This window comes from Sorex fumeus, unplaced genomic scaffold (assembly GCF_029834395.1).
Source record: "Sorex fumeus unplaced genomic scaffold, SorFum_2.1 ptg000047l, whole genome shotgun sequence".
Taxonomy (NCBI): domain Eukaryota; kingdom Metazoa; phylum Chordata; class Mammalia; order Eulipotyphla; family Soricidae; genus Sorex; species Sorex fumeus.
This window is the reverse complement of record NW_026606104.1, coordinates 7,371,876-7,393,551: the sequence shown is the minus strand read 5'-3', so window position 1 is coordinate 7,393,551 and position 21,676 is coordinate 7,371,876. Positions and strand designations below refer to the sequence as shown.

The following is a 21,676-nucleotide window of genomic DNA, read 5'->3' as shown; positions in this document are numbered from 1 at the left end:
GCACGCACACAAGACGTCGCCGCCGCCCGCGCTCGGCCCCGGGACGAGCCGGGAACCCGGGCGGGGCCGCGGCCTCCGAAAGGTGCGACGGGAGTGCCCGGAGCTACCGGCCAAGGGCCGCGGGCCGGAGACACCCGGTAGGCGGGGACCGTCGGGGCAGGAAGGGAGCCGGGGAGGAAGCTTTCGTGCGGGCGTGGACGGCGGTGCCCGCGCGAGACCGGGCTGCGGAGCGGGCGGCCGCGGCGCTTTCCCCGGCCTGCAGGACCCGGCGGGGTTCGCTCGAATCGGGGACCGGCGGCCGCCGGCGGGGGGAACGGTGGGCGCCCGCAACCGGCTGCCCGGCCGGCAAGTGTCCCGGCCTCGGCCGCCCGGCCGCGGAAAGCAGTAGGGGCGCTGGGGAGGGCGCCCCGGCCGTTGCCTCTGGCTTAACACGGCAGATGCGCCGGGACTCCAACAGGTGGCTCCGTGGCGCAATGGATAGCGCATTGGACTTCTAGAGGCTGAAGGCATTCAAAGGTTCCGGGTTCGAGTCCCGGCGGAGTCGCAGTCTTTTTCCCTTTTCTTGCCCCCTCTTTGTCCATCACGTAATTTCCTTCTGACCCCCATCGTTTCTCTCCGGCCTCTCCTTCTCCCCGTCTGCGAGTCCTCGCTTCCCCATGGTGCATTCGGCGCCTGCCGCCCCCTTTGTCTTTGCCTTGAGCCGTTTTCCTCTTCCCCGTTCCCAGGTGGCTCCGGGCCGGGGTCCGGCCGCCTCCCGAACCCGCTTCCACACGGAGCGAGGTCCCCAGGTTTTAGCCGAAACGAGAGCGTGCGGGGGTCGGGACCCGGAACCCCGAACCCGAGCCAGCCGACGCCCCGTGCTCACTCTCCCCTGGCCTTCAGCGCGGCGGTGTCGGCTAAGGAAGGGGCGCGCCGAGCGCGAGCCGTCGCCCCCCGCGCTGCTCGCGCACACCCCCCTCCCCCAACGTGGTCTGTGCTGAGATTCCCCCGTGGGATCGTGGCCGGAAAGCAGATTTCAGGGCGTCGCTCCGGAACGCTCATGGGTCGGGCCCGGGAATCGGCGTTTATCTGAAGACACGCCCGCCCCCTCCGCTTGCATCCAGGTGACTCAGGGCCTGGAGGTGGAGGACCCATTCCTGCAGGCATGAAGGATGTGGCCCTCATCTCGCCTGGAGCCAGATCAACGCTCCACTTCAGTACAGGGCCTGAATTCAGCTGCAGAAGCCGAAGATTCATTGTCCGCTTAAATCACTGCAAAACCCCCACATCCAGGAAAAGATACGTCATGTTGCTCCCAGAGCCCAGCCTCGTAATTCTCTCTCCGAGCTATTAGTGAAAACGGTTTCTTTGAAATACTTTATTTTATGCACGCATCAACATTTTTATATCTGGCAATATATATATATATATATGATATATATATATATATATTCTGGCCCTTGGTGTAGTGACATTATCGATATTGGTGATCTGTATCTCTAAACACCTGTTAGGCAGGGGTATGGCTCAGGGGAAGAGCCATGTTTGAAGCATTGGGTTCAGTCCCTGGCTCCATGTACACACACGCACACACAAATATAAAACACAACTGCAAATATCCAACACTAGCACTTTTATTAATACTGTAGAGCTATACCTTATTCCATTGTGTGTATGCACCGTGAGGGTCCAACTGTTCCTAAGAGTTGGTATTTAGGGGTCCAATATTTTCCTATTGCAAGGCTACAGTGAATAGCTTCATATTTTTGTACACAAGTGCAAGTAAATCTTTGGGCTAACTTCCTAGGAAGTTGGATCGCCAAGTCTTTCATTCCTCTTTGATAGATACAGCAGCACTGTTCTCTAGGAGAATGTAGTATCCATATTACTCTCACCAGCAATGTGGGAATGCTCTTTGATGCCAGCCAAGATGTTATCAAACAGTTGTAAAGACTGACTTATAATAAATATCCTTTTTAAGTCATGCCATTTGCCATGAGATAAGCTGAATATATTTTCACATATTGGATAATTTATATTTTTTTCTGATTTGTCTGTTCATATTTTGCTCATTTTTCTGCTGCAACATCAGGCATTTTCTTTTTTGGTATTTTAGTTCTTAGCATATTCCAAAAAGAAGCATTAATTTGTAATAAAGGTAAAGGTAAAGGCCCTCCCGTTGATCGTCGATTTGCTCGAGCGGGCCCAGTAACGTCTCCATTGGAGACTTTGTTGTTACTGTGTCTGGCATATCGAATACTCTCGGTAGCTTGCCGGGCTCTCCGAGATTTGTAATAGGTTTTATTATTATTTGTAATAGGTTTTATTATTATTATTGCACAATTATCTTATACTAAATATATGTATAGGTTCTAGAGAGATAGCTCAGTGGGCTGCAGGATACCTGGGTTCCCCAGTTCTACGTGGTTCCCAGAGCAGCTCTGGGAGTGATCCCTAAGCACAGAGCTGGGAGTTGCCCTTGAGCTCTGCCAGGTGTGACCCAAAATCCAAAAAGAGAAATATTTTGAATTTATCGATTTTTATTTTTTCTAACTTCCAGGTTTGTAGTTATATTGCACTCAGATTATTAAATGATTTTATCATGTTTTACTGTAGTGCTTTTGTTTATTTTGGTTTTGGGGCCACATGTAGTAGTGCTTATCGACTTCTTCCTACTCTGTGCTCACAGTTCACTCCTGGCAGTTCATGGGACCATGCGGTTCCAGGGATTGAACTTGGACTTCCCTCATGCAAAGCTGGTGCCTCAACCCATTCAGCTGTCTCTCTCCAATACTATGGCTTTATTTTCATACTTAAATTTTTAAGGAGTAATGCTAAGTTTTGACCCAGATTCACTGAAAATGAACTTTCCTCCTTTTCTACAATAAGTTGAAATGCCACCTTGATCATTTTCGAATTTCCCACATGCACTTGGAGCCTCTGTTCCACTGATCTTTCCCAATTCTGATTCAACACAGCTGTGCTGTTATAATACCTAGTAGGGCTGTCCTCCCTCATAATTAAACTTTTTTCTCTTGCCTGTCCTTGAGTCATTTTGATCAGATAAAAATAATTGGCAGTTGGGCCAGCGAGATAGTACAGGAGATCAGGTGCTTTCCAAGCACGCTGCCAACCCCAGTTTCATCCTTAGCACCACATATGGTTCTGCAAGTTATGCTAACAGTAACTCCTGAGCACCCCCAGCTGTGGTCCATCCCCATCCCCCCACACACACCAGAAAAAAAAAAACCAACAAACTACAGTTGATACTTGTTTAGCATTTGCTATGTTAAACAGGTACTAAAGTGTTAACAGGTACTTAAGTGATGTGCATTTGAATGCATTTAATCCTTCTGTCAACCTTACCAGATAGATGTTACCACAATGAAGTATTTTTTCCATATTTCATGGAAGAGTCATCTGAGACATCAGGGTTAAGTAACATATCCAAGGAAGCAGCAAATCAGCATAGGAACCCAGGGAAGTTGGGTCTGTGGGTAGAACCATAATTCTGTGTTATGCTTTCACATCAGTTTTCATTACAGCAAGCGTGGCTCTAATATGAGGGAACATTTGGAGTCATTTATCAACTTATATAGGAACAATCAAATTAATTATCATGGTGAATCTTAAGAGCAGCAAGGGAAAGTCTTTTTTAAAAGCTACTCTTGTCAGGGTTGGGGAGATAGCATAGTGAATTAGGAGCTAGCCTTGCACATGGCTGACCAGGATTCAATCCCTGGCACCCCAAGTGGTACCCAAGACCCAGCGGAAATAATCCCTAAGCACAGAATTAGGAGTAAACCCTGAACACCATCAGGTGTACCCCCCCCAAAAAAAGGAAAAACCAACAACCTGTGTCTCTGTTTTTGTATTGTTCAGCCCTTCTGTGTTCTTTAGAAATCTATGTTTTTCATTAGAATTGGGGACATAGTTCCAAGGGCTGGAGGGCACCATATGGTTCCCTGAGCGCAGTACATCTGCCTGTGCTCTCCCCAATAAATATATGAAGAGTTTTCTTTTCTGTGTCTTGAATTTTTTGTTAACCTAATTCTTAGATTTTTATTTTTGTTGGACTCTTTTGTTATATTTTTTAGCTGGTTATGGTTTGTGTATAGAAAGTTTATTTATTTATTTATTTATTGCTTTTTGGGTCACACCCAGCGATGCTCAGGGGTTACTCCTGGCTCTGCACTCAGGAATCACTCCTGGCGGTGCTTGGGGGACCATATGGGATGCTGAAAATTGAACCAGGGTCGGCTGCGTGCAAGGCAAACACCCTACCTGCTGTGCTATTGCTCCAGCCCCTAGATTTTTTTATTTTTTAAAAATTTTAGTTTTTGGATCACACCTAACGATGTTCAGTGTTAGTGCATGGCTCTGCATTCAGGAATTACTCCTGGCAATGCTCAGGGCTGCCGGGAATTGAACCTGTATAGGTCAAATGCAAGCAAGCACCCTGTTGTACTACTTGTCAGGCCTCAGTTTTTGATATTTTGAATAAATTTCTATCCAGTCCTCAGACTAAACTACCAGTGATGATCTCTGTGAAGATCAAAGTGTGGTAGAGCCATATAATTGAATACAATGCATATCTGTTAGGAACTATTTTAAAAATAGTTTAGAGGCTGGAGCAATAGCACAGCGGGTAGGGCGTTTGCCTTGCATGCGGCCTACCCGGGTTAGATTCCCAGCATCCCATATGGTCCCCTGAGCACCACCAGGGGTAATTCCTGAGTGCAGAGCCAGGAGTAACCCCTGTGCATCGCCAGGTGTGACCCAAAAAGAAAAAAAAAAAGTTTAAAATCAAAATGAGATTCCACATTTAAATGCCTACAAAAACTAATAAAAATAATGTGCACTGGTGAGAATATGGAGAAATTAAATTCAAATATTGCCAGTGGAGATGTAAAATGATGCAATCCCTCTGGAATGCTGGTTTGATAATTGTGCCAAAAGTAAAATGTAGTGTTACTATATTACCCAGCAGTTTCTAAGAGAACTGAAAATAGGTTCATACAAAAATTTATACAATTGGTTATAGTAGCCAGGAAGCAGACAAACCCTAGTCATTCAGTTTACTGGAGAATTTAAGAAGGTATATTTGTGTTAATAATACATTCTTTTGCAGTAAAAAAGAATACTGATTCATGCTGCAACAAGAATAAATCTTGAAAATCACGTGCCAAGTGAAAGACTTCATTTGCAGGATATTTGGAGTAGTGTGTGGAGAAGAGACTGTAATCTTCTGCAGTGGCGAGAACATGAGCTAAAGATAAGATATTGGGCCCCAAGTACAGAGTGGGTGTCTCCCCCGAAAAAAATGCAACAAAGCATAACTAATACCTAATGCATAGGTCTTACCTTTAAAGACTGTAAACTTGTGATTTCATGCTTCAGTCAATCTTATTGTACCCTATCAGACCTTTTTTTGGTCAATATGGACCCATTGGTCACTCTGTTTTAGCCATCCATGTTGATACCCGGGACCATATAGACCTAGGATGTCATATGCTCCAGTCCTTCCAGTCATCTTCTGGACCCCTATGTATGCTCTTCGGTTGACATGAAGTACTTCTTGCATCCTAATGAAGCCCTAAAATATTGAACAGAGTTTAATAGTAAACCAATCATTGAAGAATTTTGGTTTTTGGGCCACACCAGTGGTGCTCAAGGCTTATTTCTGGTTCGGTGCTCAGGAATCACCACTACCTGCGCTCAGGGGAACCCTAGTGGGTGTCAGGGATTAAACTCTGGTAAGCTGTGTGCAAGGCAAACACCCTACCTGCTGTACTATCTCTCCAGCCCCATTTAAAACCTATGTAAATAGAGTTGCTTTGCTTTAAAAAGCAAGACAAATACAAACACGGAAAGGAACTAAGACTTTCATCTGACCTTTACAATATTGATACTCTACTAAATTGGCTCACAAAAGTGCACATTTTATAAAGGAATCCAGCAGAATGAAAGTCTAGGAGTATTAAATTTAATTATTCAAAATAATGTGAGAATCTCTGAAGTTCTGAACCAGAGCTGGACTTGACAGTAAGGTAGTGTTCTTTTTCCCATTGATGCCTTTATTCCAGAAAGCTCCTGCGTGACTGTGTAAAGATTAAGTGGTGGCTCACCTGGGTTTCCTATAAAACGTGCTAGTTTTTGCACGTATTGGCCTCAGCTGAAGGTTTGAATAAAAATATTCAGCCTGTTCTAGTATTCACGTGTCAGGAGCCAACATGAAAATCAGATGCCTTAAGCCTGAGAAAAATGTCTTCGATTGCCTGCGAAGAGACAGTAAAATGAAATAATTGGCAACTTTAGTATCAGAAGCCAAAGAAATGTCTGGGGACTGAAGTGATAGTACAGTGGATAGGGTACTTGTATTGCATGCAGCTGACCAGGATTGGATTCCGTGTCCCACATGGCCCCCTGAAGTGATTCCTGAGTGCATAGTCAGGAGTGACACCTGAGCACTGATGGGTGTCTACCAGTCCCCAAACTAAATAGAAATGTCCGTAGTGTTTTCTGAAAATTTTAACAGGTTCATTTATCCAGAAGGCAAAACTTAATAGTGCTTAATATTTTTCTTGCAATACCAGGGATCGATCCACTTAACTCACCCATGAGAGACCTACCGTTGAGTCCCATCACCAGTCACCAAGTATTTCCATAAGAAGCCTAGATATGTATACTTCATTCTACCCATGAATACCAGTTCTTCTATTAGGTTGTTTTTATTCCTAAATGAACCACAAGATCTCATATTTACTGAAATTTTAAGGAAGGGCCACCATATAGAATAGAGGAAGCAACAAGAAATGCCCAATACTCCTTGTGTGCCCCCATAATAGCTTATCCAGCACGCACACCTGTGCCACTTTAGATATGCTGGGGCACTGCTTCCTGGTCCAGATAAAATATTGATTTAATACTAGTTCATCTGGAACACAATACTGTGTCTTGATATATTCTAATTTCTTCCTGTTCAATTGTCAAGTAAGAAAAAGATCTCCTTTGCTGTTTCTACATTTAACTCAAACTTTCTTAGCATGTCTTATATTTTAAATCTTTTTCTTCATTGTAGCTTTGTCAAATATTCAGACTATTTTATGTTGGCAACAGGATCCTAACCTCTCCAATTACCTAGATCTGCACTCGAAGCTGGAAAAAGGGTATTTTCTGCCTACTCTCTCCACAAAACACAGTTTACACATTGACTACAAGATATAGTGGATTGTATTTCTTTTCTGAATATGTCAGCAATCTTTATATTTTCCAAATGTAGCTCAGTGGTAGAGCACCTGCCTTGCATGTGCCAGGCCTTGCACTCAAATCCCAGCGTTAAGGAAGAACCAAAGGTCTATTAAGCACAACTGGGTCTTTTGTAGACAGAGCTATTTTTGTTGCAATGGGCATGTGATTGGTCTCAATTGTCTTAACCAATAAAAGCTCTATGTGAAAGGATGGTTCTATTTTAATTTATGCGATGGCATTAGTCTTCAAAAACAGAATTAGTAACAAATAATGAGGAGACTGTGATTTGCTTGGGAAAGTTTAATTTCGAAATTTCTTCTTCTTCCGAAACTTCTTTCCTGCAGCATTTGCTGTTTTCTCAGCCATGATCTCAGCATACTTCCTTCGGTTATATCTAAAACGGAAAACCAAACATTTCAGTTCTAATGAATCACATGCCAGACAGGAGATGTTAAGGTGGCCTCTGTGTATATATTTATGTGTGAAGAAGCAAATAAGCTTCTAAGTCTATTTACATCTGAAAATGGAGCCACTAGAGACCCACACACTACACTGTTACCAGATGTTGTTAAATTCTTTTCACTTTTGGTAGAAGTACATAAAACACTTAACAACAAAAAAAAATCTAAAAATTACCTGAAAACACACATTTATTTCTTAGAACCTGAAGAAACATGAGTGACCAATGATTTTCAAAGTCTGGTATATGAATGAGAACCTTTCAAGGGGTCATTACAGATAAGCCTATTTTCATAAGAACACCAGGTTATCAATAGCCTTTTCACTCTCATACATGGTGAAGTTTTCCAGAGACAATTATTTGTGTGGTCTCTTAGCAGAATGATGCAGAAGCAAATCGAGGCTCTAAATGTCTAAGCCAAAGAGTTTAAGAGGATTATTTATACTCTTGTTCATGGAAGTATCTACTAACATTTGAAATATTTTGAAATGAATATAATTTAAAGTTCCTTCATTTGAATTTAAGTTAGGATATTGACAACTAATCCACGAAACAAAGTTCCTTAAATTTTCAATAATTTTTGGTTTGTTTTAGGCCATACTTGGTGGTGCTTAGCGGTCAGTCCACTCATGTGGTAAAAGAGACAGAACCAGGCTTCCTTATATAGTGTATATGTTCAGCCCTTTGAGCTATTTCTCTGGTCCAGACCTTCAATAATTTTTTAAGCATTTCAAGCCAGAGAGAGTACAGCTTGCCTTTCACATGTCTGACCCAGATCCGATCCCCAGCACTCCATATGGTCTCCAGTGCCAGCCAGAATAAGAAGCAAGCACTCAACACCGCTGGGTTTGGCCCAAAACACAAATCAAAAACATTTTTTTGTTTAAAAGAGATTAACAGAATCCTTAGAGCAAAGAACTATTGCCACATACTGCAAACTTTTCTCCAGTGGGCTTTAGAAAAGCCATAAGCATAATTTATTACAGAAATGATGCAGTAGTTAGAACTCCCAATATTTTAAAGAAGGGCCATCAGTAAATAGGAAAAGTCAAATATTCCCTAAACTGGGCTATAGAGATACTACAGCCAATAAGGCACTTGTCTTACACATGGCAGACCAGGGTTCAATCCCCAGCATACCATATGGTCTCCTGAGCACCACCAGAAGTAATTTCTGACTGCAGAGCCAGTCCCTAAGTATTCCGAGGTGTACCTCCTCGCCACCGCCCCATCCCTAAACAGGGCCAGAGTAACAATACAGTCAATAGGGCATTTGCCTTGCACCCTAGAGCCAGGAGTAAGCCCTGAGTATGTGGCCCAAACCCTTTGCCCCCAAATTCCCTAAACATAACAGTCTTTGTTCGAAAGCATTTTTTTTTTTGGTTATATAATTCAAACCTGCACTAAAGCTAAGATTAAGCTGACATTCTTCCCTATTTTTGAAATTATTTGTTCAGTCTCATACCAGGGACTGGAGTGATATTACAGTGGGTAGGACATTTGCCGTGCACACAGCTGACCCGGGTTTGATTCCCAGCATCCCATATCATCCCCCAAGCACCGCCAGAAGTTAATTCCTGAGTGTAGAGCCAGGAGTAACACCTGTGCATCACTGGGTGTGACTCCCCCCCAAAATGATGATACATTAAATATACTCAGTGAGTTAAACTATTAAAATCTCTTGAGGATGTTAAAGAGGGATTAAAACATTTTTACAGATGGATGGGTTTAGTATTTCACATTGGTGGTATACACATTTATGTGGCAAGTAGAAAATACGAATTTTACTGAGTCAATTTATATAAACAACAGAAATAAAAATCATACAGCCTCAAGTTGCATTAAAAAAGCTAGTAGTATTTGTATATTTGTTTCTCACTTAAAATCTCTGAGTAATAACCTGTGATGGTTAATATTTATATATATACATTTTCTAGGACTGGTCCACAGGGTGTTGTGATGTCATCAACCTGGCTTGGTCTGTGAGGATATCTCAAAAAGAAAATATCTGATTTTTTCCCCCCTTCCCTTTTTGGTCACATCCGACAATGCTCAAGAATTACTCCTGATGGTGCTCCTGGGTCCACACGGGATGCCAGGGACTTCCCTGAGCTGGCTGTGTGTAAAGCAAGAGACCTACCCATGGTACTATCTTTCTGGCCCAGTAACATTTGAATTTTTATATAGAGTGAAGCAGGTTGCCCTTTGCCCTCCACAATGATTCATCAAATCTGTTGAACATTTTTGAGCAGAATAGAAGGCTTAAAACAAAATTTTTACATTTTTAGTACCCCTCCACTGACCTCTCTCCAACACCCTTCACTACTCTGTCTCAGTCTCCTAACAGACTCCTCCTCTTCGAGTTAAATACCTCCATGCTTCCCTCTGAAGTAGAGGCACTAACCTAAGTGCTACCCTGGGATTCATCTGTCCTGCAGGACACACTGGGAAATGTCTAAAACATTTTTATGGTCATGAACGGGATGGGAGAATGGTGCCACTGACACACAGTGGTGGACAGAGGTTAGAAGCTAGAGATGCTGTTAAATATCCGACAGAACTATACCCCCAATAATTATCCCATGCAAAATGTACACCATACTGCTATTAACAAATTATTAGTGGCTCTTCAAGCTCATGATCTTCCTTAAACATGTATGCAACTCACTCGTCTCTATGTCTCTTGGTTTTTTCCACTCTGGAGAATCCCCATATTCTCTCTTGAATATATACTTTCTCTCCCCTCACATCTTTCTAAATAAGTTTAAATTAAAAAAAAAAAAAAAGGAATCTACTAGAAATGGACAATGGTTAACTGAAAATAAAACCTCGGGCTCTGACAATAGAACAACTGAGGTTGATGGTTGGCTGTGGAACATCAGGGTTGTGGTGGGCAGAAGGGGTGAGTGTGGCGGGGAGACAACTACTATAAAAACAACAAAGAAATTATGCTAACTCATTTTAAATGTGTCTTAGAGGGGCTGGAGTGATAGTAAAGCGGGTAAGCCGCTCGTCTTGCACATAGTGGACCCTGGCTCAATTCCCGGCATCCCATATAGTCCCCCAAGCACCACTAGGAGTAACCCGAGCATAGCTGGATGTGGGCCTCACCCCACTCCTACTCCCCACCAACCCTTATAACTGAAAAAGATCATGTGGAAAAAAGTTTCAAGAAGCTTTGGTCTAAAGGAAAACATGCATATTAAAGTGAAACAGAGTTTGATACCTTCTGAACTCAGAATCAGCCAGCAGCTCTTCCACAATAGTTCTCTTCCTCTGTTTCTTGGGAATTCGTGAATGGTAGAAGTCAGCTGGATTGTCAGCAATGGTTCCAATCTATAAAAAAATTATTGAAATAGGTCACTGAACAGCTGTATGACAAGTTTGTTTATTTCAGGGAAGCTGTAAAAAAGATATTTACAGAAAGGAACAGAAATGGAAAATAAGCTTGTATTATATCAGTATTAAAATTAGGTATGCCATCTTTTAAAACAAAAGTAGCCTATTCGATCTGCACATTTGGTCCCACTAATGACATTTCTTCATTAAGTTTACAGTAGATCCAAAATTCCTTTTCATATCATTTAGCAGTAGCAGAGTAAATTCTTGACAAAAAAAAAATTTATAGAAAACCAAAACATGTATTGTTTTGCTTTACTTTTACAATTCAATGAAATAGGCACAAATTCTACCACATACCCATTTGAGCTCTTGGATCAATGTATCTGTAAATACTTAGTGACTTTCCTGCATTTGTTTATACACTGAACAAAGTGCCTACTAGGCAAACATGCCAGGTGTCAAGGAAACAAAAACAAAGCCCAGGGGGCCAGAGAATACAGTGTGTAGAACGCCTGTTAGCATGTAGCCAACCCAGGGACCCAGGTTCAATTCCTGGCATCCCCTATGGTCCTCAAGCTCGAGTGAAGAGCCAGGAGTTTTCCCTGAGCACCTCAGGGTGTGGCCCCCAAACAAACAAGACAACAACCACAATTAAAACCAAAACCCATCTGGTCCCAGACAGTAACAAACCCAGTACTATGGGAGATCCACACACAAACTAAAAACCTACCTAAGGGGTTTTGCATAGGAAGACATTTTAATTTGGATTAGATTGGATAAAAAATTTTTTTCTGGCCTACATTCAGTGGTACTCAAAGCTTACTTCTGGTGGACTCAGGGGATTGAACCTGGTGCTAGGGATAGAACCCAGATAGGCTACATGAAAGGCAAGCATCTTACTTGCTGTACTATGTAGCTGTACTATTCTAGCTGCTGACTGGATAAAATTTCTATTTTCTTTTTTTCTTTTTTTTGTGCCACATCTGGTGATGCTCAAAATGTTATTTCTGGCTCTGCACTCAGGAGTCCGTAAGGCATGTGGGATCGAACCTGGATAGGCCATGTGCAAGGCAAGAACCTTAGGTACTGTATGATCTCTCCGGCCTCTAGGTAAAATTTCTTTAAGCAAGCATTCACTGTAGGGTCAACTCCATGTAAAGAAAGAATCCCCTTAGTCTGTTTATTCTGAGAAGACCAAGTAGATGAAATGTGCTAGAACCAAGTCTTTCTACACTGAAAAACTGTACATAACAGTGCTTGTCTAATCAGGTATTAAACTAGGGGACTAAAAAAAGTCTGGTGAACTGACTTGGGTGCCAATCAAGAGGGTTTATATTAAGTGTTTATAAGCCCATAAAGAATCAGTATAGGTACCACTAAATGTGTTACTCACACTGATTCTTTATGATGTTCATGATATCAATGAAAGATATAACGAACAGATGTTTTAAAACAGATGGCTGGCTACAATGTGGAGGACAGACAAAACTAGAGCAGCCCTAGAAGCAGGACTACTGAATAATTAGGATGAGTAGTAAGAAATGCAGTCAAGGACAAAATGTACTTAAAGAGTAGGGGTCAGAACGTTAGTGCAGCGGGCAGGGTGTTTGCCTTGCATTTGGCTGATCTGGCTTTGATCCTGGTTCCCCATCTAGTCCCCTTTGCCTACCAGGAGTGATTCCTGAGTGCAGAGCCAGGAGCAAGGCCTGGATGGGCATAGCTGGACGTGGTAAAAAAAAAAAAACAAAGGGTAAAAAACAAACAAGCAAACAAACAAATAAGAACAACAAAGACAAAAACCAAAGAGCTACTAGAGTATGAATCAACTAGATTTTCTTTTGAATGCACATTGAAGGGCTGGAGCAATAGCACAGTGGGTAGGGCGTTTGACTTGCACGCAGCAGAGCCGGATTTGAATCCTCTGCCCCTCTCGGAGAGCCTGGCAAGTTACTGAGAGTATCCCGCACACAAGCCTGGCAAACTCCCTGTGATGTATTCGATATGCCAAAAACAGTAACAACAAGTCTCAGACTGGAGATTGGTGCCCGCTAGAGCAAATCGATGAATAACAGGAGGACAGTATACTACAATGCACACGGAAGATCAACTTTTAGCACTTTTAGAATTTAACCGAGAATTTTAATTTAATGAAATAATTTATTTAATTTCTCTATCTTGAAATAAAAGTTTGTTACAAATGATTCCTTCTTTCTGCCTTCATTATTCAAGGACTCTTGCTGAGATTAGTACTATTCATAAAGGGTACATTACCTTGATATGGAAATTCAGGTGGTATGGTAATCCAGTGAGCATTTGCAATAGTCTCTCTACACTGAAAATCTTTATAAAATAGTGCCTGTCTAACCAGGCTTTACCCTAAACAGATAAAAAACATACTAGACATTTGCATCATAAATGCTCATCTATTTTAAGAGAAAACAAAAAGCTCTTTCCAAACTAAAATCCATAGAATATGACCACTACAATTCTGTGTACTTCATACCTGGAAGTATTTGGGGAAGCCATCCCTGTCATTTTTCTTGTAAAACCTTTTTGGGTCCATGCTAGCTCTCATCTTCAGTGCTTTGAGATCATTTTTTAATTCATCTGTCAATTCTGGAGCTTTCATGCCAAACCAGCCATCACCTGCTGTTTTTTGTTTTTCTTTCTGAAATTCAGATATTAAAAAAATAATTAACCACCAGAGTATAAATTATACACTCCCCTCCCCCAACAACCCCCAAACACACAGAAACTCACATGAATTAAAAACATGATTAAGTGGGATCTCAGTAGTTTCAATCCTGGGAACTACATGGTCGTCCCTCCCACCCCCACCAGAAGTGATCCCTAAACTTAAAGATACACAGGAAGGTAGTAAAAAAGATCCAAAGGCAACATAATGGTAGAACTGGTCTACACAACTGATTTGGGGGGACAGGGATCCTGGGAGCAGGGAGTTGTGGGGTCCTTGGGAGACGGAGGGGGGAACAGTGGTGATGGGGGTGGTGTGAGAATTAGGTGCATAGGATATTATTAAAAGCATTGTAAACTACAGAACCTCAATTTTAAAGTAGTAACCCCCCAGAGTGCTATGTATACCCCCAACACATCATCTCCCAAAAAACAAATGAGCTAATTTATTTTATAGGATGGGTTAGTCTCCAGAGTAATTTTTCATAAAAGGAATCAAATCATGAGTGTTTTCTATGGTTTGGCACCACATCATCAGCTTCATATATGAAGGTTCCTCAGCATTTGGTATTTTAGCAAAATGTACAAACTTGCTGAGAAATAACTCATTAGCTTCAACTTTTACTGTGCAAAAAACCAAGTTTATATAAGATATAACATGGGAGAATGTTTTCAGTGGGCCGGGAAGATAGCATGAAGGGCTGGAACACACACTTACATGAGGGAAACCCAGGTTCAGTCACCAATACTGCATGGTCCCTCATACCATCTACAGTGGCACCTTGTGCAAATGCTTTCACTTTGGGGGTTCATCTATAATAGTTGAACCCCCAAGTGATATTAACACTTTTACTAGTTACTCTTATAGTCCAGAAACTGGTGTTTCTAAAATTAAAATTGCTTGTTTTGGAAATTCCTAGAAAGGTATTTGCTTCGTATGCATCACTGGCGGAACAAATACCGAGTGCCTGCCATGTGCTAGAACGTGCGATGATAGTGACCAAGCATTATTTGAGCACTACCCTCCAGTTTCCTTCAAGCTCTTGGTAACTTCTTTATGGTTATTAGCTGAAACAGCAGATTTAATAGATGAGGGCAGTGACTGTAACCTTTGGTGCAGTTACAAGTCAAATGAAACACTACTCAGTGCATCCCCATGCTATGAAATCTCCAGAAGCAAGTTTATGTAAGTATATGTCAAGGATCCCTAGAATTCTATAGTAACTTTCTTTTACCAATGGAAAATAAGTAGTAAAACAAACGCTGTAATTAAGAGTCACCATACTCACCCTACGTTTTTTCTGAAGTTGATACTGTGATTCACGGTATGGTGGGACAGTGTAATTTTTTTCAAAATCAGGAGTAATGACAGCTTTCTGCAGAAGCTATTAAAACATTAAATCGGCTTTTAAAATATCAAAATATCATTTAAAGTATTTTTGGCTTAGAGTTACCCCCCCTCCCCCCAAAACACACACACACACACACACACACACACACACACACACACACACACACACAGTACTACTACAAATACATTAAACTTTGCTTGTGTAGGCTAAGACCCTCAGATGCTGATGGTCTTAGCCTTAATCATCTAACTCTTGAAAATACTGCTGAGCCGGCTAAACAGTTGACACACAGAAATTCTGTCTCATAGCCAAAGTTGGCCACAGACTTCAGCCAAGGGTGTGTGTTATACACATAAGTTGTTGTTGACCTGGATTAATAACACTTGGGGGGCTAACACTCAGTTCTAGAACACCATTGTTCTAGAACCTGAATTACAACAGTGGCTCCTTTAGCAGGTTCTTTCTCTGGTAAGGAACTACAGCTCTGAAAGTACATTCCAAAGTACTTTTTGGAGGAATCAGTTTTTTTTTTTTTGGGGGGGGGGGTCATACCCAGCAATTCACAGGAGTTACTCCTGGCTCTGCACTCAGTAATTACTCCTGGTGGTGCTCAGGGAACCATACAGGATGCTGGGAATCAACCCGAGTTGGCTGCGTGCAAGGCAAACGCCCTACCCACTGTGCGACAGATCCAGCCCCAGAATCATTCTGTTTTTAGGTGAAAATAATGCCACTGTATTCTCTCAAAAGCTTTGGATGCATGTTCAAAAAGCCGATGATCAAGCAAATAAATTCTGTGAAACCAAAACCCTAGAAGAGTGAGAAGGAACAACCTAAAAAGTAAAACAGGGCACTCTGAGCTTGGAGGAGCCCTTGAGTACTGCTAGGTGTGCCCTGCTTCCCCGCCAAAAAAAAGATCAAGACCTAGTCATGGTCTACCTGTAAACATCATTAGGAAACCAGGAAACATTGTGAAATAGTACCTGGGAACGTCAGGTTCAATCCCTGGCACTGAAGTGGTACCTGGGAACGTCAGGTTCAATCCCTGGCACTTTATATGGTACCATGAGCACCTCTAGGAGTGCTCCCTAAACAGAGTCATAAGTAAGCCCTGACCCAAAAGCCAAATAAAATAATTTTTAAAAATGGCTCAGGATGGATGGTTTATCAGATGGTTCCCCAGATTAACACCTTTGAGCAAATAGCAGAATTAGCCTCTCTAGGGCTTTAATGTTAGCGTATCAGAGAGAAACCTGCAAAAGAACTCCCTGACTTTCCCTAAGGGAAGGTGGTATCAGAAAGAAATCTTTTTCCTATTTGTTACACCTAGATGCTGGGAGAACAAAAAAGCTCAAACCTGGGGCTCCTAAATTTAAAGCATGCACTCTAGCTCACCGAGTTATCTCCCTGGCCCCAGTAATTTTCTTCTTGTCCCACCCTCTGACTACAGAAATTTTCTATCTTAAGAACTACCCTTGCAGAATCTTTCTACTTGCTAGAAAAGGATGCTAACATATTTAGTAACCATTTAATACAGCCAATTAGATCCCTGGTGAACATAAAAAGTAGAGCAATTTAACACAAGAAATACAACCTTGTGATAACTGGTGGGTCCAATGGCAATAGTGATCCTGTGTTTATTTTTCAAGCTTTTTTTTAAAAAGACGGCTTGCATTTTGTTTTGGGGCTGCATGCAGTGGTGGTAAGAAGCTATTCCAAGCTTGCTCTTGACAGTCTTAAGCCTGGTCTCCAGCATGCAGGGGGCTAAATATCCCTCCCACCTCCATCCCCAATACCAAGGGGTGTGGCCTGAGAAAAATAAAAAAGATTTGCAAGGGAAATAATCAGAATACCTTAAGCCACCACAGTGTAGAAAATTAGGTCCTTTACCAAGGACTAATCATTTTTGGACGAGATTAGGTCAGCACTGTGAAAACCAATTGGGACGTTATATAATTTACCTCATTTTTCTTTTTTTCCTTAATTTGTGTCAGGGTTTTCTTATTTGACTGTAGTTTATCTGCATTTATGTTGATGTATAAACCACCTAGTTGCTTGATACTTAGACCAGGGTCTATGCTGCTGCTTGTCAACTTCAGGCTGAAAGAAAAAATGATTAATTAGATGATGAAGTAATTAAGTGATCAATTAGATCAAACAGAAACTAAAGAACGTATACAATTTTTGTTTTAGAAGAGATGGAACTTGGGACCTCACACATGCAAAGCATGTAAGTTACAATCCCAGTCAATTAAAAAAATATATGTATCTTTTTTATTGGTAAGGGATATGGCTCTGTAGTTAAAATGTATGCCTTGCAAGCATGATATCCCCAGCACCACATATACACAAAAATATTACATTTAAAAAATCATTTAGAATTCTTGGAAATAAAAAATAAAACAAACTTTTGTGGAACACATGCAAATATATTCCCCAGATTTTCTTAAAGGACAAGATTTCATAAAGGGACTTCATAAAGGATTCTGATGGAAGAATTACAGAGGGGTACCAGACAACATTTGGCAATTCATGCTACCTCACATGTAGTGAGTAAATATACCTGTCTCCAGAACAAAAGAGAAAGACAGGTTCTCCTTCCTATAGTGAATTCTCAAGTTAACCAAACTTAGGTTTGGGTTTTTTGGGTTTTTTTTTTTTTTAAAACCAAAATGAACAGAGGGTATGATGAAAACCCAAACCTAGGTTTGGGTTTTTTTTATTTTTTTGTAAATAAGGGCAACTTTTAATCCCTATAAACCAATGAGTTGTTTTTGCTTTTTTTGGAGAGGGCCCAGAAGCCACACTTAGCCAATAGGGCTGGTGGCTGAATGCCAGGGCTTGAGGATGCTTGGGCCCTGAGGTGCATGGGTGCCTCCAGGGTTACACTCAGTGAGCTTGCACAGTCACTAGGTGCTGCGTTCCTCAGGTCTGCTGTATGCCCTAATTGTGGCTCTATCTCCTGGCCCAAATATTACCTTTTTACAACCAGCAATAGAGGACCGAAATGACAGTACAGTAAATAGGGTGCTTGCCTAGTATAAGGTTTAATCCCTGGCATCCCTTAAGGTCCCCCAAGCACCACCAAGAGTGATCCCTAAGTGCAGAGCAAGAATTAAGCTCTGAGCAGTTGTTTGCCCAAAACCCAAAAATAAACAAACGATAAGGTAAGATTACAGGTGATCCCATGGCATATTTTCGATTCCATTTTTTTTTACAATAAATAACAACTTGATGTATCAAAGTTACTGGGGAAAAGGGGAAGAACTTACAGTTTAGACTTTGTGTTATTGAGTAAATCATCTTCATCGCTAAACTCACTATCTTTACTTAGGTCATGGTCTGATGATTCTTCACTCTCGTCATCCTTATCCCCCTCTCTCTCTTCCTCATCTCTTTCTTCCTCAGTGGCAACGTCACTTGCCTTGTCTTCCTCATCCAAGTAAAAATTTTTATCAGAACTCAATCCAGGAGTTTTATCAATTACAAATAAGGCATTGTCACATGACATATTTTCAGAGTCTCTAGTTAATGATTCCTGCTGACCACAACTGTCAACAAAACACACAGTGTCCTCTTCATCCTCACTGTCTTCAGACTGCTGGTTTTCATCACTGCTGAGAACTAACAAAAGAGAATCTTCTTTATCCTGAGGTGTGTCCAACTTCGAATTGTGGAGCTCAGCATCATACTCAAAATCTGTATCCCTTTTTTCATTCGTATCTTCACCAACATCTATTATTGTACACTCTTCTTCATCACTCCCCCCCACCTCCATTTCTTCATCACTCCCACCCACCTCCACTTCTTCATCATTCCCACCCTCCACTTCTTCATCACTCCCCTCCTCCTCCGCTTCTTCATCACTCCCACCCTTCTCCGCTTCTTCATCACTCCCACCCTCATCCACTTCTTCATCACTCCCACCCTCCTCCGCTTCTTCATCACTCCCACCCTCCTCCGCTTCTTCATCACTCCCACCCTCATCCACTTCTTCATCAGTCCCACTCCCATCCATTTCTTCACCACTCCCATGCTTATCCAATTCTTTCAAGTCACTTGATTTCATAGTGCTCATTCTTTCATCATACCCTCTGTTCATTTTGGTTTCAAATGTTTTAGCTAATGACTTCATTATAGTCGTACAGCTTGAGTTTGAGGGTTCTGGTGTGATTTTGCTATCTGTGGGGGTTGAATGCCTCTGAGAAATTAATTGTTGAAGGCTAGTATTGTTAAGTTCAGATTGATTCTTTAACTGAGAATTCTTCACATTAATTTCTTTTTTACCATCTATTACTTCTTTGGCTTCTTCATCTAAAATCTTAGAATTCTGATGTGGTATTTCTTTAAGAGGTGCATCATTAGCTTCTTTCCCCCCTCCCGTAGTAAGAAGTTGGCATTTTTGTCCGGATAGCTTTTTCCCTGAATTTCTGAGAAATTCAGAGTCACAATCATGAGATGTTTGTCTGGTATCTGAGTCTCTTGATTTCACAGGTGTATCTTTGCTTTGCTTTTCATTTCTTAGTACTCTATTTTGTTCATTAGGCTGTAATTTCTGCATACTTCTAGTTGTTCTCCTAGTTGCAATTCCAGAAAATGAAGAAACATCTGAGCAAGATGACTCAGCATCAGAAATTGCTTCCACATATGATTCTTGACTTGGCTTTATTAAGGATTTGGCCTTCCTTCTAGTTCTTGTAGATTTTACTGTTGGGGTCACAATTCTAGAGATACCTGAAGTATGTGATTCTGCTTCAGAGACGACTTCCTCAGTATTAGACTGACTTATAGGAGCGTCTTTCACCTTTTTCCTCACGTGAGGCGTCCGGGGGCATACAACTAAAATCTGCCTTCTCCTAGTTATTCTTAAAAAGGTCTCCTGAACCTCAGACACAGAGGAACAATCTGACTCTGCTTCAGAGATCTCTCCGCCAGTAGATGGTTTGGTCATTTCTAGTTGAGAACTTGTATTTCTGCTCTTTCTCATTTCGGATCTAGGAGGAATTCTAGGAATTGGACTTTGTTTCTCAGTGGTCTGAACCTGCGATTCAGCAGTTCTTGGATCATTAGATCGAGCTTCTTTCCCATCATCTGGATGTACTTCATTTCTTTTAGCTGCAGAATTCTGTAAGCCAGAAGAAAATACTGCTCTTCAGGAAGGGTTTAAGTGAGTGTTCAAGGTCAAAATTAGCATGCAGTGCTTTAGAAGCAAGTTAGTGTCCAAGCATTGCAACTAACTGTATTCAAACCTCTGAGCAGTGCTGCTAGGTATGTGAGCACCACAGACACAACATCAACCCACCACCAACGAAGGTTAAGGGGCTGTTAGCGCTGCCCTGTAACCCTCAACAAAGAATAAAAAAGTCACTCAAAAAAACGCAGTAAACAAAACACAAATGCAACCACGACACCAGACATGGGGATGGAGGTTGGGAATCCCACAACTTAAAATCCTGTATCTGACTAGCTTTTGCAGGACTCTGCCTCATTCGCCCTGCCTAACGACGGGAAGCAAAACCAATCGCTGAAAAAAGGAAGAAATCTTCACCTCCGGTCAAAATATGTTCAGCGGCTCCCCTCCCCGATCTGAGTGGCGGGGAATCGCAACCTGAGATCCAAGATACTCCTGAATCGCTGTCTCAAGACAATGTGGAGCCTGCTTAAGTCTAAAGACTGACACCGAAGGGTTTTCACCGACACTCTTGAGTTTACGCCCTGCCACCAGAAACAAGCAGCGACGGGCGTCCCGGCGGCGTCACCCAGCCAAGGCCTGCGTGTCCCGCGTGGAAAAAGGGGCGTCTTTCTCCAAACACACTGGCTAACCCATGGTGGCCCAAACCCAACAGCAGCAGCAAAATGAAAGCGCCACGGAGCCCAAGGGCCCCAGCCGTCACCTCCGTGCTTCCCAACAAGTGCTGTCTACAGACCCCACAGTGCGGAGTGAAGAAACCAGTAGAAGCCCGGGCCGGTCCCGTGCAGCCCCGCACCGCATGCTCAGGCCCTTCCAGCGCACCCGCCCGGATCCTGGTGTTGCCTCGTTCCCTGGCGCCGCCGTAGAAGCAGCGAGCAGAAAAGGAGGGACCTCTCGGCTCCTACCTTCGGCCTTGAGTTTTCCGCCAGCGTTCTCTGGATGCTGGCCCGAGACCCCGCCGACCTGGTAAGCACCATCTTGTCGGCTTCCCGGCAGCTAACCAGGCAGGCGCCGGCTTGCTGGCGCCCCGGAAGTGTGTCATAGCAGCGTCGCGCGGATTTTGCGCGCAGTCTCGGAACTCGCGAGAGTTTGTACTTGGCTCCGTCCCATTCGCCCAGGCCAGAGCTGTGTGGGTTTCCCCGGATTCGCTCTCAGAGGCTCGTGCAGCCACCGACCTGCTGGAGCGGACGGTCTGTGCGTGGATGGCCGGACTCACAGAAGACAAGGGATGGGAGAACGGAGCCTGCCTTCTCGTTTGTACAGCAGTTCTTTTCTTTTTCTGATTAATTTCTAAATTAATTTTATTTGAGATAGAGCATTACAAAATTGTACAAAACTGATTGCGTTTCAGTTATATATAGTGTTCCAACACCCATCCCTCCACCGGTGTAATTTCCCAGCACCAGC

At 42.5% G+C, this 21,676-nt stretch overlaps 1 protein-coding gene and 1 non-coding gene across 2 annotated transcripts; one reads left to right on the top strand and one right to left on the bottom strand.

Annotated features, from left to right (window-relative positions):
* Window positions 1-459: 459 nt before the first annotated feature.
* TRNAR-UCU (transfer RNA arginine (anticodon UCU)) lies at window positions 460-544 on the top strand. The gene is given in 2 exon segments: window positions 460-496; window positions 509-544. It is a non-coding gene; the product is annotated as a tRNA-Arg (tRNA).
* A 6,908-nt stretch (window positions 545-7,452) lies between these two features.
* On the bottom strand, window positions 7,453-21,274 carry DNTTIP2 (deoxynucleotidyltransferase terminal interacting protein 2). The gene is made up of 8 exons (XM_056122905.1): window positions 21,175-21,274; window positions 19,116-20,203; window positions 18,351-18,839; window positions 17,040-17,178; window positions 15,016-15,111; window positions 13,536-13,700; window positions 10,917-11,026; window positions 7,453-7,624 (listed from the first exon to the last, which is right to left on the bottom strand). The coding sequence occupies exons 1-8, from the start codon at window positions 21,244-21,246 to the stop codon at window positions 7,531-7,533; spliced, it is 2,253 nt and encodes a 750-aa protein (XP_055978880.1). The 5' UTR covers window positions 21,247-21,274; the 3' UTR covers window positions 7,453-7,530.
* Window positions 21,275-21,676: the final 402 nt, after the last annotated feature.